The sequence below is a fragment of the Polyodon spathula genome, chromosome 7 (genome assembly GCF_017654505.1).
Source record: "Polyodon spathula isolate WHYD16114869_AA chromosome 7, ASM1765450v1, whole genome shotgun sequence".
In the NCBI taxonomy this organism is placed as follows: domain Eukaryota; kingdom Metazoa; phylum Chordata; class Actinopteri; order Acipenseriformes; family Polyodontidae; genus Polyodon; species Polyodon spathula.
The window spans coordinates 46903697-46922403 of record NC_054540.1 but is presented as its reverse complement, the minus strand read 5'-3'; the positions used below and the strand labels follow the sequence as shown (position 1 = coordinate 46922403).

Below are 18707 nucleotides of genomic sequence, written 5' to 3'. Positions count from 1 at the left end.
GGACAGGTAGTCAGGCATTTGCGCGTTTTACCGCCTTGATGTTGCAAACCGTGCGAGACCCTCTTTGGGCTCTAGGGTGTTGCAGGCAGCATGCCCTTAGGCGTCATGTGGGCTCTGAGGCTATCGCCGTGGCAGCTTTGGTACAGCTTCCCATTCAGTAATGGTTGTCATTAAATTGAAAGGGAACGTTAGGTTATTATCATAACCATGGTTCCCTGAAAGAGAATGACAACCATTACCCTTCGAGGTTGTGTCCCCAGCTGACCTCTGATTTCAAAAGAAAATGGCAATATGTTACTGTGAGGACGTTCCTCTTCAACAGGAGGTGGGAGGGACATCCCCTCACAGCAGGGCCCTCATAGGGCAGCTTTTTTTATATATGCTCAGTGATTGACGGTCAGAGAGGGTTCTTTCCCATTCGGTAATGGTTGTCATTCTCTTTCAGGGAACCAGGGTTATGGTAATAACCTAACGTTATATACAATAAGCCCATCACCTCACAGTCTCATCGACGTTTGCTGTTGCTAGATTGCCTTTGTTGTTGCCTTTATCAGTCCTGTCAGGCTGTCACGTCAAACTCAGAGGAGTCGCTGTAAATTTGTTGTCGGCAGGCAGGCTCTCTAATCTAGCGCAGAGAGAATGAACTGTGGTGCTGCTGAAGATGGCTTTATCGAGAGGGTTGCGGTGCTGCCAGCGTATTTTCTCTTGGATCCCAGTGATTATTATTACAATGGTGATGTTGTGGTCCTATTATGCGTATGTTTTTGAGCTATGTTTGTGTAAGTATTTTTTTCAAGCATGTACGTCACTGCTTTATTTTACTTGGTCGACAGAAATGTAGAAAACCAGGAAGTATTCGGAAAAGATCAGTACAGCTAAATGATTGCCGGCTGCTGTAGTGGTCAGTGTTTCTAGCATTCGGAACTGTACTTTTTTGTATTGATTTAATTATCACACGGCTGCATACGTTATTACTTCATTATGTATTTATATGATAAGGTAGCAACAGCAATTTTGTTTAAAAAAAAAACATTGACGATGTTGGTTTTGTACCTACAGTACATAGATGAGTGAAACACTTTGGGTTGCTGATGTGTACTGTATGTACAGGATAGACAGAGCCAGTAGAGCATTACTTTCTGCAGCATTTTTGGTGAGCTCTCTTGTCAGTTGGCAGTTGAATATATAGTTCTGCCAATGACTGCTCACTGTAATTTAAAAACAGGGTTGAGTAAAGGGAAATATTTATACTTTATTGCTTGTAAGTTTAGAAAAAGAGAAATGAATTGTTGTGTTAGACTGTTTTGTGCAGCTCCAGGCAGCAGCAGCGAAATCAACGACTTAGGCCCGGACTAAATCAAAACATTGACAGTCCGCTAATCGCACTAAATAAAATTGTATAACAGCGTTTTTTTTTTTGTTTTTTTTTTTGGTAAGTATCTTATTTCTTCTAATCATGAAAAGAAAAAGCTATTAAATACAGTTTTGTTAAGTGCGATTAGCGGGTTGTCAAAGTTTTGATTTGGTCCCAGCCAGTGCCATTAAAATTTTTACTGGTAATAACATCTGCCAAAATGAAATTGTAATCTTTGGAATTAGAAGCTGTTCTTCACGTGTACACTAAATATAGTGCAACACACAATCACCAAGTATTGTAGACTGAGGTGGGGCTATTCTACCCTATAGGCTGATTATATTCCTGAGGGAGAAATCATTGAATTAAATGTGGTTATGATTGGTCAGACTTTATAGAAAGAGCTCCTCTTATGAATAAAGACTGTGCAGCTTTCCAAATAAGAAAAGTGTTTCAAAAGCTCAAGAGTTTTACTCCTTTCTGGGTGCAGTTGTTGCCTATTAAATGTTCTCTAATGTACATCTTGTGCAGTATTGAAATGTGGATTCTGCTGTGCACATCAGTTAAGAAAAGAAAGTGAATCTTCAAAAAGATGCGCATTGGGGCTGTGGTGAAGACTGGTGCAAAATCAAGGTGATCGTGTTTACCATGTAGAGAGTGAAAGACAGACGAATATAATCAGACCCTAAAATCACTACCAGTAGGGTGGCACTGATGTAAGAACCCTGCCTGTGTTCTGAAAGGTTACCTCAGCACCCTTATGTTCACTCCTGCAGGGAAGTTGGGGGTCACAAATCTGCAGCAATGTCTGTTCTACAGAAAGGTCTTTTGAGAGTGATCCTTGTGAAGTCTCAAGAAATTGTGTTGGGAGAGGAAGCACCAGGCAACCAAGCACCTCTTGTCAAAACTGCTTGCCTGTTGTTTCTGTAACTGACTTACAGGGAGATGCAGCTTTTTCTATTATGCACAACACTGCACAGCCCAGGTGTGCTGTATGTGTTACATAACCATTAAATCAGTTCTGGGGAAAGTGTGTTAGATATGGCATGCATTGGTACTTTTTTCAATTATTTTAATAGTAAACCTGTACAGTACCACTTTTAAACAATTTGTTTTTACAATTTTACAGTTACTATCACCAACGGTTTTGAAAAAGGTAAGCAGTACATTACATTATAATTAATAGTAAAGCACCTACTTTTGAGCACTCTGATGGGTGGATTTGTATGACTGTACAGCAGATTTAGGCAACTGAGGACTTTTCCACTCCATAGTATAATAGGTATCATTTATACAGGACCTGATCAGAGGTTCAGTTGAATAATTAAGGACATGATTGGAACAAGGACCTGGACTGGAAATGCCAGTTGCCTACCCTGCTGTATAGGTTGGTTCTATAGTCACTTTGGGACTAAAAAGCCACGTTGAATTAAATGTATTAGTCCCGGAGTGCACAAATATTATGGATAAGTTGCCACATGATGTGCCACACAATGTCTGCTGTAATATAATTTAAAATCTTCCTGTTTTATTTACAGTGGCCTACCTTGCAGTTTTTCATGTCTGTTTTGTAATGTTTGTGTGGACATATTGGAAGTCTATTTTTACACCGCCTTCTCAGCCATCAAAACAGGTAATGTATTTGACAATGTTGGTAGTTTTATTTATTTTGTCATCCATAACTATGTAACACTCTGTGCTGAATTTAGAAATACTAAAAGAAACTATCATTCACTGACCAGTGTTTCAAGTCTTTTTCAATATCTCCAAATGTTGTGGTTTTGAGATTTACTATGTATTATTTTTGGAGATAGATAGACGTGTGAATGGTTGGTTATTTTTAAAGTAATAGGTATAATAGATTATTTTCTTAAGCTATGCATCTTTCAAATGATCACATTGCTTGTGAGGTGAAAAGCTATGTGCTTTTATTGCTATCCTCTTACATTGTTCTAATTTGTTAGGGCATATTTTTTTAGTCCAGTGTAATGTCTATATATATATCTCTATCTCTCTCTCTCTCTCTCTCTCTCTCTCTCTCTCTCTCTCTCTCTCTCTCTCTCTCTCTCTCTATATATATATTATATATATATATATATATATATATATATATATATATATATATATATATATATATATATATATATATATATATATATATACACACACACACACACACACACACACACACACACACCACACACACATAGTGCTTTGCAAAAGTGTTCAGACCCCTGACCAATTCTCTCATATTACCGAATTACAAATGGTACATTGAAATTTTGTTCTGTTTGATATTTTATTTTTAAACACTGAAACTCAGAATCAATTATTGTAAGGTGATATTGGTTTTATGTTGGGAAATATTTTTAAGAAAAATAAAAAACTGAAATATCTTGCTTGCATAAGTGTTCAACCCCTGTGCTGTGGAAGCTCCCAGTTTGCACCGATGAAAGAAATTGCCCTAACGAGGACACAATTACCTTACCATTGGCCTCCACCTGTGAACCATTAAAGTTGCTGTCACATTTTCTGGATAAAAACCCCACTGTTGAAGGATCACTGGGAAGGCTGTGAATCTGAAGGAAAATGAAGACCAAAGAGCATTCTTCAGAAAGTTAGAGATAAAGTAATACAAATGCATAGATTAGGGAAAGGGTACAAAATAATATCCAAGTGTTTGGATATCCCAGTGAGCACAGTTAGATCAATAATCAGGAAGTGGAAGCTGCATCACACCACCCAGGCACTGCCAAGAAAAGGCTGTCCCTCAAAATTCAGCGCTCAAACAAGAACGAGGCTTGTGAGAGAAGCCACAGAGAGGCCAACAATCACTTTGAAGGAGCTACAGAGTTCAGTGGCTGGGAGTGGAGTAATGGTGCACCAGTCAACCATATCAAGAGCTCTGCATAACACTGGCCTGTATGGGAGGGTGGCAAGAAAGAAACCATTACTCAAAAAGTACCATCTGAAAGCTCGTCTGGAGTTTACCAGAAAGCATGAGAGTGACCCAGCTGTGATGTGGGAAAAGGTTTTGTGGTCAGATGAGACCAAGATAGAGCTTTTTGGCCATAACTCAAAGCGCTATGTGTGGCGTAAACCTAACACTGCCCATGCCTCAAGACACACCATCCCTACAGTGAAGTATGGTGGTGGCAGCATCATGCTGTGGGGATGCTTCTCATCAGCAGGGACTGTTACAATTGAAGGAAGAATGGATGGAGCAAAATACAGGAAAATACTGCAAGAGAATCTGCTTCAGTCTGTTAAAAAACTGAAGCTTGGGAGGAAATTCACCTTTCAGCAGGACAATGATCCCAAGCACAAGGCCAAAGCAACATTGGAATGGCTCAAGAAAAAAAAGTTGAATGTCCTACAGTGGCCAAGTCAAAGTCCTGATCTCAATCCCATTGAGAATCTGTGGCACTATATGAAAATTGCAGTCCACAAGCGTCATCCAACCAACCTGAACAACCTGGAGCAAATCTGCCAAGAAGAATGGGCCAAAATCACTCCGACACTGTGTGCAAAGCTGGTACATACTTACCCCAAAAGACTTAAAGCTGTTATTGCAGCGAAAGGTGGCTCTACCAAATATTAATATGTGGGGGTTGAATACTTATGCAAGCAAGATATTTCAGTTTTTTATTTTTCTTAAAAATATTTCCCAACATAAAACCAATGTCACCTTACAATAATTGATTTTAAATTTAAGTGTTTTAAAGTAAAATATCGAACAGAACGAAATTTCAATGTACCATTTGTAATTCAGTAATATGAGAGAATTGGTCAGGGGTTTGAATACTTTTGCAAGGCACTGTGTGTATATATATATATATATATATATATATATATATATATATATATATATATATATATATATATATATATATATATATATATAATGTGTGTGTGTTAAATTAGAGCTAGGGTTGAATTTTGAGCGAAATTTTCACTTTTTTTTTAAACACAAAAAGTCTATTGCTGCAGTAGTTCTGTAGTTTTTTTGTTTTTTTTTTTCAGAAAATCAGAGGCTTCAAACTAGGTCTTGCCTAGTTTTAATTTGTAATAAAAGCAGTGCTGAATCAATGTTCTTGTCCAAATGAAATGAAATGAGAGGGATATTGCACCTATCTAAATGTAGCCCATGCACTGACAATCCCCTCTGTATGTCAACACCCTCATATATGCTGTCTGAATGCAGATCAATTCCACAAGAGTAGCTGTCGTCAATTTGAGGAACAGGAGACCCAGTTACATCAGATTTGTTTCTTGTTCCAGTTTCATATGTCCTACTCTGACAAGGAGAGATATGAGAATGAGGAGAGATCTGAAGTACAGAAGCAAATCCTGCTGGATATAGCCAAGAGGTTACCAGTGTATACCCGGTCAGCATCTGGAGGTCAGGAAGATACTCTCCATTCAGGGTTATTGTATAAACAGTAATGTTATTTAAAACAGACTTCACCTTTACAGAGTTCATTTTGTATACTTGGTTTGCAGATGTGTCTGTGCTGAATAGAAAAGAAAGGCATTTGTATTAGGGCTGTATTCTTTTTTTTGCCTTTTAATAGCCAGATAGTTGAGTACCTGCTGATCCTCTATATTGTGCCTTATTTCCTCATAATACAGCAGTGCGTTGCATCCAACCAGTGCAATCCAGCGAGTTCAAACCCAGTGTAAAATCATCTGAGTTTTACAGTAGTAGCTCACCTGTAACTTTCAAGTAAACACTTTATAGAACGTCATCTTTTCTGTGTGAATGGTTTCCCATGTGGTATTTTCATAAGAGTCACGTGGTTATAGAATTAAGCAGGAATCTGCAGGATAAAAAGAGTTAACTTACAGGGTGGTTCATGCAGTGTTAAAGGGTTGCAGCTAACATATTTATTCCATTGATCTTGCCTTTTTTGCACTCTCATTAAATTAGCAGTTTTTAAAGAAACACTTGTTATTGCAAACATGTACTGTAGGTTCATTTTAAAACAGGCATCTGATACTACACTAGGTTAAAGAAAGTATTCGGTGTGCTTGCCTTGTCTTCCATGAAGCCTGTTACTGTTTTGCATCCTTGGTTATTTCTCCCGAGCAGTGTCTAGTGGGTCAAAGCATGTTGCTTGCTGAAAGCCTGTCAGTCAGTAGGGGAAACAGCTGATTGTTTATTCACGGGAAAGAAGCCAGTGAAGGAGAGGAGACAAATGACCTAAGTGCAAGAGCGACTAAAAACACGGCTTGCAAACAGAGATTTCTTTAATCTAGTGTAGTGTTTTCTAAAACATGTTTTTTACTCAAAGTAGAAACCTATACAATGAATTGATGTGAAAAGGTTATTTTGTTAGCTCCAATTACTAAAGCTTTAACATCTCACAATCAAGTTTATTTGTTATACTGTTTACTGCAATACAGTATGTGCGACAGTGTTCAAGTTTATTTATGTTCTCTAAAGGCAGTTGTGCTGTAGTTGGAGCCTCTTCTATGAAGCCTTCTTGTCGTTCTGTAATTGACTAGACTCCTTCTACTCCCTATTTTCAGCTGTCAGATTTTGCGATCGGTGCCAGGTGATTAAACCAGACCGCTGCCATCATTGTTCTCTCTGTGAAATGTAAGTCCCCTCATGTTTTGCAATATATTTATCATGGGCCCTATGGCATTTGTGGGATTTGTTCTTTGTGGTTTAAATGCCATTATTTGCTGTACTAATAATAACTTGGCATGCAAAACAACAAAGATGTGTTCATTCAGAACTGTCGGGCTGAACAATAGCTTTCCTCACTTCCCTAAGTAAAGTTATTTATAACCTGGATGCTGTATGTATATACTACTAAAATATGTGTCTCTGTAACAGGCATATATGTAATGGCCGTGGTTTACAGAAATCTTTGCGAAAGACCCCTGGTGGTGCAGATTTCCCAGTCGATAAGCTTTTTAGCTGGGAGAGGTTTATGGATCTTACATGTATACAATACCTGAACTGGGCTGTTTCAGGGATGAATGAATAAATGACAAACCTTCTCAGTCCCTTTTATTAATTTAAATTGACTGACTAGTTTGAGAGTTGAGACTTGGTGTCTTGCCTAAATGGATTGTACAGTAAGTTCCTGCACCAGGAACCCTTTGTAGATGACCGTTCCATTTAAAGTGGTCGTAACTAGCAAAATAATGTCATAAGTCTGTCCCGTTGTTCACTTTAATTAACTAAAATGTGCAGTTAAGAAAGAAATGCATGTTATAGCAAGCATTTTAAAATGTTAGGCCTCAAATGTGAAGTTTTGCCTTCTAGGAAATGACTGCTGTACTTCCTAGGTCATTTCACCTCAGCAGGGGTGAAAGCATTACTGGCTGTCAAGCATGTCGGTCGTACTGATTGGTTACTTACAGGAAAGAAAGCCTGGATTGGGTGGGTGCAGTTTCACTCTCCGGGTGAAGTGGCCATCTGAAAGCAACTTACAGAGATATATTAAACTAGTGTTTTAAAACTCCACATTTGGGGGCTATATAGTGAATGGATGTGCATGGTGGGGAAAATGTCTCTAATTGTTTTGAATGGATCTGGCTTCATGTTACCATTACTGTACTTTTATTTCATTTGCAAGCCATCTCTTTTTGGTATCTTTAATGTGTCTTGTTTTTTTATTATTTACAGGTGTGTGTTGAAAATGGATCATCATTGCCCTTGGTAGGTACACAATCACACGATAATCTGAACTGTAGTGCAGGGATACAGTCAAACCTTCATTAATACCCATAAAATGCAGCATTACAGTGGTGATGTGAATTGTGACAGTTCACCCTGCTTGATAGCTGGTTCCAAACAATCAGATTGAAGTACAGAAAAAGCCTTGCAGGGAATGTCATCCAAATATCACCTTACAGGCTGTAAAGTTTACGACAAAACCAATTACGGAACGTTTCTTCCTGCTGTGTGTACATGTTCGTGTTTTCTTCCTAGTAACTTTTCATTCATTTTACATTTCTGCCTTTTCGTAGGGTGAATAACTGCATTGGTTTTTCGAACTACAAGTTCTTTCTGCTGTTTCTGACGTATGCCATCGTGTACTGTGTGTTCGTTGCCTCCACTGTTTTGCAGTACTTCATCAAGTTTTGGGCAGTAAGTATCTCTGTCAAGCCTCCTTTCTGGATTTCACACTGGCTAACATAATAATTCCATAAACCTTACCCATTGTTGCACTTGCATTCGCTGCAGAGGTTTCAGATGTGCAGTCTTTAAATAGACACATGTCATAGCAAACCTGTATTTTCATTTAAAACATGCTATCCGTTTGCAGTGCCTTCTAGGACGTATGGTACTGCTTTACTTCCTTGGTCATTTAACCCCAGCAACATGGGTCAGAGCGTGTTACTGGCTGAAAGTCAGTGTGAGTCACTAAGTCAAGCTGATTGATTATTGACAAGAAAGAAGGCATGGGGACAATTTCACCATCCCAGTGAAATAACCCAGGAAGTGCAAGACAAATAGATTTCTTTGATCTAGAGCAGTACAAGATATCATGTTTCAAAACCATGCATTTGAGACCTATGCAGTGAATGAATGGATTTGCATGGTGGGGAAGATTCATGGAATTATATTATTAGCTACAATTACTTTTAAAACCTTCATAGCTACTGAATTAATTTCATAATGCAATTAACTCCCCCCATGTGACCAGCTTGGAATAATGATCCACTGACTATTGCTATCTCTCTGCCTCTGTTTGTCCCTTTTAATGCAGAGACTTAAGATCTTTTTATATTAATGCCATGTCAGTGCTTGAGATGCGCTTGCTTTGCAAATCAGGGTTGAACAAAAAGACCTGGCACATGTAGTACATTATCTGTAGAGGAGCTTTCATGTTTTTGTAAATTTACCACTGCTGCAGCTTTTTCAACAGCTCAGAGCTCACAAACCATTTGAGATACAGACTTCATATTGTCAGCGTAGAACTTCCAAAAATGTAACATTTATTGTGCAAATATACCTCCAGGGCAGTCTTTCCAGATCCCCAGCTTGAGAGCCACGGTTATAGAGGAGTGGTTGTTTCTTAGCACTGATAATCAGGTACCTTCTTCCTTGTTTCTCAAACATTTTTGCTGTTACTTTTTCATCAGGGTGAGCTCCCAAACGGCCACGCCAAGTTCCATGTCTTGTTCTTGCTCTTTGTGGCTCTCATGTTTTTTGTGAGTCTCATGTTCCTGTTTGGCTACCACTGTTGGCTTGTGGCTAAAAACAGATCCACTCTGGGTAAGGAGACACAGGCTTTGTTTTTTGTTTTTTGTTTTTTTGTAATATATAGGTGTTACTGGCAGAACCAGAATGAAGGGTGAGTTCAATCCAGAGGCGTAGCAATTCAAAAGCCAGTCCCAAACAAGGCGGAACACAAATAGCACTGTCTTGTGACTGCGGCGTCGGGCTATAGCTTTATTAAGGAGGAGCCCTCTGTAGGTAAAAGTGTAACATATGAACGGAGAGACAAGCAGGGTGCCACCATATCATGAGAGGTTGTGTTAAAATGTTCCATTTCAAGCTTCATCCTGGTTGGATAAGTGAGTCTCCAGAAATATTTACAAGTGTGACGTGCATAGTACATACAGCAAGTCGGTCAGATAGCCTCCATATACCCCCAAATTCTCACACACTCAGTAACTTAAGCTCCAGGAGGATCTGTGGAAGTTCCTGTGTTAAAATGTAAGTGTGACATATAGGTAGACTGTTGTAAAGACATATTCCCAGATATTAGGATAAACTCAATAATTTGTGCTAAAGAAGTTTCATCACAATTTGGCCAAGCTCTTCTCTAGCTACATGCAAAACTTTAATGTGTGATATATGTCTGCCTCCACTACAGCTCTGGCACACAGCATCCCTAAGAGAGGATAATAAGGGAATTGCTAATCAGAAAATTGCACTCCACTTTCACTGCACAGCGCAAAGGCTTGTTGATGACTTGGACATTGTGATTATGTTCTTTGTTATGTGCAATGTAATATACAAGAGCCAAAATGGAGTGTAGTTTTTGTTATATACAGTGTCCCCATTTATTTGAAGAATTTATCAAAGTTAAATTTGACAGTTTTCACTTGGCTGTTCAGCTAAAACAAAAAGCATCAGTAAAGCTATTACTTTATGAAAATGTGTCTTTTGCCACTTTGTTTATTGTGAAGAAATGATAAAGACAGATTTATTTGTACTGTTTTTGCCTGAGATACACTCAGGATTTGTTTTACTTGTATGCGACATCCTTTGCTTTGTATTTAATTTTCTGGGGTAAAGTAACCCTTCAACCTATTTTTCTGAGACTTTTTTTTTTAATACCATTTTAGATATAATGGCTCGACCTTACCATGTTTGCCCCTGCACTAACTTTCTTTGTGTTGTTCTGCTATGTTTCTGTGCTTAAAGTTTATAATGTGTCATCAAGGTTGAGTTTAAATTCTGATATAGGAGAGAGCAAGTCATTTTGGTCTAGTTTGCCAATTTCAATGCTGTGTATTTATTTTATATTATTAACTATTATTTTACAAGGGTGCTCTGGTGTGTATTTATAATAATGAGTTGGATTTTTATGATGTAAAAGCATTGCCCACATTTGTTATATTTAGCTGGGGATTGTGCTATTATTTTACAAGGGTGCTCTGGTGTGTATTTATAATAATGAGTTGGATTTTTATGATGTAAAAGCATTGCCCACATTTGTTATATTTAGCTGGGGATTGTGCTTCACTTGATTGGAACAGGAAAGTGAAAGTAGTGTTGGCATCCATTTGACTTTAATGTGTCAGTAATGTACTTTAGCGTGGGTATTGTATTTTTTTTTTAATCAATTTATATGATTGATTCTGGGCTTGTTATCTTCAGACACAGACACTCAAGTTTGACCTGTTGTTGGAACAATACAAATAAGTAGCAAAATACTTGATTTATGTCTCCAGTGTATCATTAAATTGACCTGGGAATAAGATCCAGTGTGGAGTACAGAGGGGCTGCTGTATTTTAATGAGAAACACTAGCCTCCTCCTGGGGGTGCAAATGACTATAGTTGAGTATAGTCTTTATGTCTGTGTATTAACTGGGTATAGTGTTTGTCTGTGTATTAACTGAGTATAGTGTTTATGTCTGTATTAACTGAGTGTAGTTTTAATGTCTGTAGATTAATTGAGTAGTGATTATTTCTGTGTTAACTGAGTATAGTGGTTATGTCTGTATTAACAGAGTATAGTGTTTATGTCTGTATTAGTTGAGTATAGTGTTCATGTCTGTGTGTTAACTGAGTATAGTGTTTATGTATGTATTAGCTGAGTATAGTGTTTGTCTATTAACTGAGTATAGTGGTTATGTCTGTATTAACTGAGTATACTGTTTATGTCTATGTATTAACTGAGTATACTGTTTGTCTAATGTATTAACTGAGTATAGTGTTCATGTCAGTGTATTAACTGAGTATAGTGGTGTATTAACTGAGTATACTGTTTATGTCTATGTATTAACTGAGTATACTGTTTGTCTATGTATTAACTGAGTATAGTGTTCATGTCTGTGTATTATTGAGTATAGAGTTTATGTCTGTATTAACAGTATAGTGTTTATGTCTATGTATTAACTGAGTATAGTGTTTATGTATGTGTATTAACTGGGTATCCATTTGTGATGGCATTGCTATGGACATTCTCTTTGCATTAAGTGCATCAGTAGGGGGGTGTTTGGAGGCTGTTTGTGTCATGTTATTGATAGTATTAGAATTAGGAATATATGGTATACCACCACCAGTCTGTGCATCTGTATGTTGTGCTTCTGTTTCTACATATATCTGGAGAACCGCATATCCAACTGTGATGAACCATGATAAGGGAATTCTTTAGCACATGTTATTGATAGGATCACAATCTAGGGATGTCTTTATTTTCAACTGTACTTTTTTGAATTACCAATGAATATTAACAGCAAAATTATTTTTTCCGTTGTGTTTCTGTTTTCACCTTTTAGAGGCTTTTCAATACCCAACTTTTCATAATGGACCTGACAAAAATGGCTTCAACCTTGGGTTTTTGAAAAACTTGCAACAGGTGTTTGGGGAAGATAGAAAATATTGGTTTATACCGACGTTTACCAGGTATGACTCTGTGTGTGTGCTTAAACCATGCTGGTGTATAGCACTGGAATTTACTAGATAACTTGCCTGATTATTGGGTAGTAACATACATATAAACTATAAAAGGATTTGTCAGTGTTTGTGTGCTGTAAGCAAGCAATCACCTCCACCACTGAGCCTGTTAAATCTGGTTAATAAAGGACAAGATTCCTCTCAAAGTGACTTCAACACAGTTTGGGCGAGATAATGAAATCTGAAAGGTGGGAACAATACTCAGTAAAGCTTGTGATTTAAATACTGGTTATACAGCACATATTCCAAAAGCACACAGTCCCTGAGCTCAACTGAACAGCAGAGAACCAGAACTGGTCACATTCTACATGTCTCTCACATTTTAATAAGGAGTCACTGTCCTCGTCGCATCCTTCAAAAAAGTGCCAAGTGACAAAAGAAACACACAAACGATTGTGTCAATGATACATTGTTGACAACTTGTAAGTTGTAAGAATCGGTCCAGTGATGTGTCTCTAATCCCCTGCATGTTTGTCTCGTTGCTCCAGCCTTGGCGATGGTCATTTCTTCCCCATGAGGTTTCAGGGCGAATCCCGAAATCCTCTGTTGGCCAATGAAGAGCAGTGTGAGGATGGGGGATCGGATGAAGAAAACTACAGTAAGATCATCTCTCTGACACTGTAAAACGGGGGTGTGGGGAGTCATTACTTAAATAGAGAGCTTATCATTTACCTGCTAATTAATATAATGCTTCTTTTCCACTATACAACTGAGCCGCGCCAGGACCGTACCGAGCCCTCACAGTGCGGTTAAGGGGAGCCTGGGTTGTTTTTACACTGCAGAGCCGAGCCGCGCTACTGACGTCACAGACAACGAAAAACAGTTGTTATTAATTATTGTTATTAATTAACTCGGTTTGCCAAAAGATGTGCAAACAAATGGTGTTAAAAAATTAATAGACCAGCGGTACAGCTGTCTCTTGTATCACTATGTTTTGTTTCGATTTATATCGACTTAATAACGTTCAATTAGTTCTGTTTAAGTTGAAAAAAGAAGGTTTTAAAAATGTGATTTGCCAAAGGTATAATTTTAAGGATAGTTGTTGTTTTTTTGTTTAGGTGGTTAAAAATAAATAAATAAATAGAAATAAAAGCTGCTGCTGCAAGTGCTTTACAGTATTTTGTTTTACTTTTTGTAAATACGTTTAGAATTGTTTTATTTTCTGTGTTTTAGTCTTTTATATTAATATAGTAAAGATCAAGGATGAGAAATTTGGTAGAATTTTGTGTTTTTGAGTGTGTTGTTAAGTGTACCAGAGCCGTGGTTTCTGTCCATTTGCTTCAAGTCGTCAGAAATACGGGGATAAACTTTCTCTTTTCTCGCGCACAACTCCAGATCTTCCTGAGCACTTCTGCCCAGAGGGAAACTAGAGCCTGCACTTCCTCAATGTGCCAAGGCTGTACTTTTCTCTCATGACACTCGCTGCCCGCCATGTTTGTTGTTTTTCTTTCTGGAGTGTACTGACTCATGCAACATAGTGATGGAAATCATTAACCGCTTCCCTGGCTTAGAGTAAATATTTAGTTTTCACAACCCATTTACCTCCAGTTGTGATTAAAGTATAAAAATTTAGCAGAATGAGAAGACTGCTTTTCAGTTACAATATCTAAAAAGATAAAAGAAAACTGGGGAAAGGATGACATTTTAAGCAGATGGAAGTAAGAGGCATGCCAGATGAAGCCTTTCAGCAGACCCACAAAGTGTAAATTTTATTTTAACGGACGCCTCTGCACAAGTGAACACATGGAGATGGGGCAGCCTGATTGGAGTTTAACAAGACCTGGCCAGCAGAGCTGTAAAGACCAGGGTGTCTGACTAATCTGAACAAAGTGGCATCAGCAGGCACTGCACCAAGAAGTGAAGTCATTGAGTGGGATCTATGGGGAATTGTCCTGAACAGGATCACCCTGGGGCAAGGCCAGTACATTCTGTATGAATAAGGAATCTGACATCAGTGTTATTACCTGGTCCCACTGCTTCAAGCAATACCTTGGATTTTAAAAGCCTTTTAATCCAAGTTGCTATGAATACTAGTTAATAAATTATAAAATAAACTTAAGTGAAATGTCTTAAGCTGTTTATTTCTTGTTTGGTAACTTTAATGGGTGTGTTTTTTCATTTCTGAAAAAATCATGCAAATGGCAATTTGAAACTTTCAGAATCTAATCCATTGGGCAAATAAACTGTATATTGACACAAAGGTCTTTAGCTAATTAAAGCTCTCCATCACACAAAACCTATTCAGTCCATCAGTTATTAACTTGTCCTTTCTTCCTGGTTTAATATAGTTTGTGTTTAAGCCCTTTTAATCAATTTTAAGTTTCTTCCAAGTTTAATTAATTAAAGAAACAAAGACAGCACTTTCTGTTTTCAACCTTGAGCTTGTTTACAACTTACATACATGTTAGTAACTCGTTGCTTCAATAAAAAAAAATAATTGGAGCCTCCATTTAATTTAGTAACAGAGCCTCAAGTTCTTGTCACCCATTTCCATGGAGACAAGGATAGCCTATCACTTGCTTTTCATAATTCGCCCTGTTCTAGCACAGAATTCGTTTTGGTTTTGAGATTGTCTTTGTCTTTTTCCAAAATAAAGTCGTTAGTTACTATCCCTATCCATTTGTAAAGCCTTTAACTCAGAAGTTGATTGACTTTGTTTGCTTCTATATTTTAGTTCTGCGAAGAGGAGATCCGTCAGTCACCATAGAACTGGACACATAGCAAGCTGTGGGGTTTGCTGATTTCCTGCTACAGGTTAGTGATTCACCCAGCATCAGTCTAGAAATTGTAACTGCTGAAACTATTCACTGTGTGTGTATAGTTAGCTGTTTTACAGCATATGTAGACATTACTTTAGGTTCCTTAGTCTTTATAATGCCCTCAAATATGGAAATATTCCATAAAATAACTTATTTTTATTATCCCCTGCGACCATGATGTAGGTTTTTGTATTTACCAATGTCACACTTACTTATATTTTTACATATATCTGTAGCGGCATTTACACTCTTATTCTCTGTTACCAACGCTGTAACTTCAGTTCATTTTCACATTTGGTACGAACTTAGATACACGATTCAGAATCTTATTGTCATTCTCTGTTTGGTAAATTTGATATGTGGCCGCTTCATCGCTCCAGTGGTCTGCAATCAAAATATGTGACCTACATCTTCCCAATTCATCATCAGTTTTGTGGTCTTATCTAACTACTTCGGCCTCTTTTGTAATCTTTCACTCACATTTAGGGGCTAATGGAATGTAAATATGTTAAAAATGTTGTTTCTGTACAGGTGACCTTCACTGTAGCTATGGTCCTAGCTTCAGTAGATTCACAGAGTCTACTCGCGATAATAGCAGCAAGTTCTTAGTTTTGTCTTTTTTTTTTTTTTTTTTTTTTTTTTTTCAGGACTGCAGATTACTTAAAATGAGAATCTCCCTCAAGGACCAGGAATCAAGTTACTGTTGTGTTTTATGGATAACCACATTCCGTCTTGCTGGATTTGAAAACAGCAGCGTTTCTTTTTTAATATATATATATATATATATATATATATATATATATATATATATATATATATATATATATATATATATATATATATATATATATCAGATCTTGTTTTGTAATTAAACATTGATGATGGGAACATACCAGTTATTCCAGGGTAAGGGCTGTGTCCGACAGGAGCTGGGGAATCTATCCTACTTCCCGCTATGCCTTTCAGGGACACAAAATGATTCCAATGTGTGGCACAGTACTGCTCAAGGTGATTTTAAATGAAACCAAGGAACATTTTTGCAGTAGACACTGGGGATCACACACCAGTTTGTTTACAGTAAGATTATATGCTTCACTTGTTGAATGAATAGGGTTTTCTAAAAACAAACTCCCTCTAGTTTTGGTGATTCCCCTGTTCTTTGTGTGCAGTGGGTTATTGGTGATACATTAGCTGAATGTTTCTTTTTTAGCTTACAGTGGAGTTACATTGAGTGTCTGCCTCAGTGCTGGTGAACTTTAGGACATACAAGGGACATTTTCTTGGATTCTGGTTAGAAATACGGATTCTTCTTCATTCCATTGTAAATCTAAATGCCTTCCCTTTTATTAAATTAATTTGTACAAGAGATGCAACAAAAGTCACTTGACCATTTACTGGAGGGATTACGTATGTAGCAACAGTTAACGAGAAGGAGGATGGTGTGGTTGAGTCACAGGGGGCGCTGTTGAGCATTGTCTTAACTCTTAAGACACTGTTGGCTCTTGCCCAGTTCAGTCTGGTCGAGTTATGAGGCTTGTATTACTGACACTAATTTTAGAAATCCTAAAAGACCAAGACGACTTGTCGAAATTGTCATGTTTTTAAGTTTCTTTTAGTATTTCTAAATTCAACACTATTGAGTATTTAACAGTTATGTATATGATGAGAGAGTATCTTTGTATATATCCTGATACCTTGTACTTGTTTATAAAATCTTAAAAATGTGCAACATTATTACTGTCCTTTGTGCTGTACTATAAAAAACAACTTGGCACTTGTAGAGCCTTTTTTATTTCAGTATGCTGTTCCCCCTGCAACACTGCCCCCAGTGGACATAAAATGTATCACATTTGTTCTGTGTGGTATTTCTACGTGTTATTGTTATATCCACTAGAGGCAGGTGGAGCAGGTTAATGGGTACTCTGGTGTACCAGTTGTAGATAGAGAGTAGACTCTAAAGAGGCCACAGGGGTGAGTTTTTTATCACTGGGATGTGATGACTATATAAAAGCGGTTCTAAACAGGAGGAAGATTACATTAGTTAACTGAAATGTCTGCATCATGTCAAAGGTCTGATGTTAGTTAACTGGAGTAAATCTGACCTACAGAACAGGAAGATGTTCTTATGCACATCTGCATTAAAGTAAATAACCATGATATATTCAGCACAAAAAGAGGAGGCAGTGATAGTGTTGCTGGTGAAAGTAACATTGGGAAATTGTTGTTACAGCTTTGCTAATCATTTGGTATTATGTTAAATGATTTTTGGTTCTGTGCTAACGAAAGCTATGTTAAGAATCAGTATAATTTTTACTGAATTTGATATGCTGTATTTAAGGCACAATATTCAGTATATTTATATGAAACAAAACTGTGTTGTAATGATATGTATGCAGTGAGGTGAGAGTTACACAACTTAGTGTATCTAAAGAATCATTTCACCAGCTCTTGAATGTAAAGAATGTAGTTTAACTTTATTTTTTATATGTTTGAGGAGGATGTTAAGGTGTTGATAAAAAATCAACTGTGTCATTTTTTGTGGTTTGGTTTTGTATGTAAATTATCATTATTACAATTATTTGGAGAGAAGCCTTTTTTTATTCTCTTTTCTTTCCAGAGTTGTAGCTGAGTGTAATGATTTTCTCTGAGCTCTCAATTCAAATGACTGTACAAGTTTAAAGCTGTATTGTTACTTAGAATCATCACATTCTGTAGCAAAGACAACTAAAGCCATTAGCACTGCTGCCTGGTGTCTTCGTAATTTAGTGTCCAAACAATAAAAAAAAAAAGAAAACTTAGAGGAGAGAGATTTATTTATTTCTGAATATACAGCAGGTATTCTCTGCCTTGTTTTCATTGTTTACAGTATTGACTAATGTTGTTGCTCTTGAAGATGTTCTGATATCACGCAGTGGCTAAAGGACCAGTATTCTATGAACAAGGATTAGAAATGTTGCCTTCTACAAAAACCCTTCTTCTCAGACTTGAAAGGTCTGACCAAAAATACTTTCTATCCCCTCCCCATTTTCTGATGGTCCTGATGGAAGTCTGCATTGACTATGTGTTCAGGTGCTCTTTTTCTAGCTCCCTGCCGTAGACGCATGTTAACACCAGCACCATCTAGTGCACAGCAATGTATTACCAGCAAAACCAAAGGAAACTTCATGCAAAGTGTTAGCTTACTAGATGGCTGATGTAGTATATGTTGCATATATCTATGGCAGGCAACTATGACTGAAGATCTTGTGTGAGCGCACCTTATCTCAGACATTAAAAAAATAAAAAACAGTATTTGAGTAATTGAACCACTCAGAATTATTGGGCAGAAAAAAACTAAGACAATTAAATGTCAAGCTGCTTACTCATTTAAATGTTTTTGATTGTCTATGCAACATTACATTTTGAAATCCTGAAGGTGTTCTAACCAGGGATATATAT

At 37.4% G+C, this 18707-nt stretch overlaps 1 protein-coding gene across 2 annotated transcripts; it reads left to right on the top strand.

Annotated features, from left to right (window-relative positions):
• The first annotated feature begins 576 nt into the window (after positions 1 to 576).
• LOC121318680 (palmitoyltransferase ZDHHC15B-like) lies at positions 577 to 16043 on the top strand. Of its 2 annotated transcripts, none has more exons than XM_041255608.1 (12): positions 577 to 779; positions 2484 to 2510; positions 2893 to 2987; positions 5636 to 5756; positions 6887 to 6956; positions 7998 to 8030; positions 8342 to 8462; positions 9461 to 9593; positions 12333 to 12459; positions 12999 to 13108; positions 15185 to 15264; positions 15917 to 16043. In XM_041255608.1, the coding sequence occupies exons 1-11, from the start codon at positions 662 to 664 to the stop codon at positions 15229 to 15231; spliced, it is 1002 nt and encodes a 333-aa protein (XP_041111542.1). In that variant the 5' UTR covers positions 577 to 661; the 3' UTR covers positions 15232 to 15264; positions 15917 to 16043. The 2 variants fall into 2 exon arrangements, with proteins under 2 accessions (XP_041111542.1, XP_041111543.1); XM_041255609.1 differs by lacking the exon at positions 577 to 779 and adding an exon at positions 1492 to 1987.
• The last annotated feature ends 2664 nt before the right edge of the window (positions 16044 to 18707 follow it).

Coding starts and splice junctions, on each gene's coding strand:
- LOC121318680 (XM_041255608.1), top strand. CDS start 662: ATGGCTTTATCGAGAGGGTTGCGGTGCTGCCAGCGTATTTTCTCTTGG. Junction 12,460..12,998: donor TTTATACCGACGTTTACCAG/GTATGACTCTGT, acceptor TCGTTGCTCCAG/CCTTGGCGATGGTCATTTCT. Junction 13,109..15,184: donor ATCGGATGAAGAAAACTACA/GTAAGATCATCT, acceptor TCTATATTTTAG/TTCTGCGAAGAGGAGATCCG.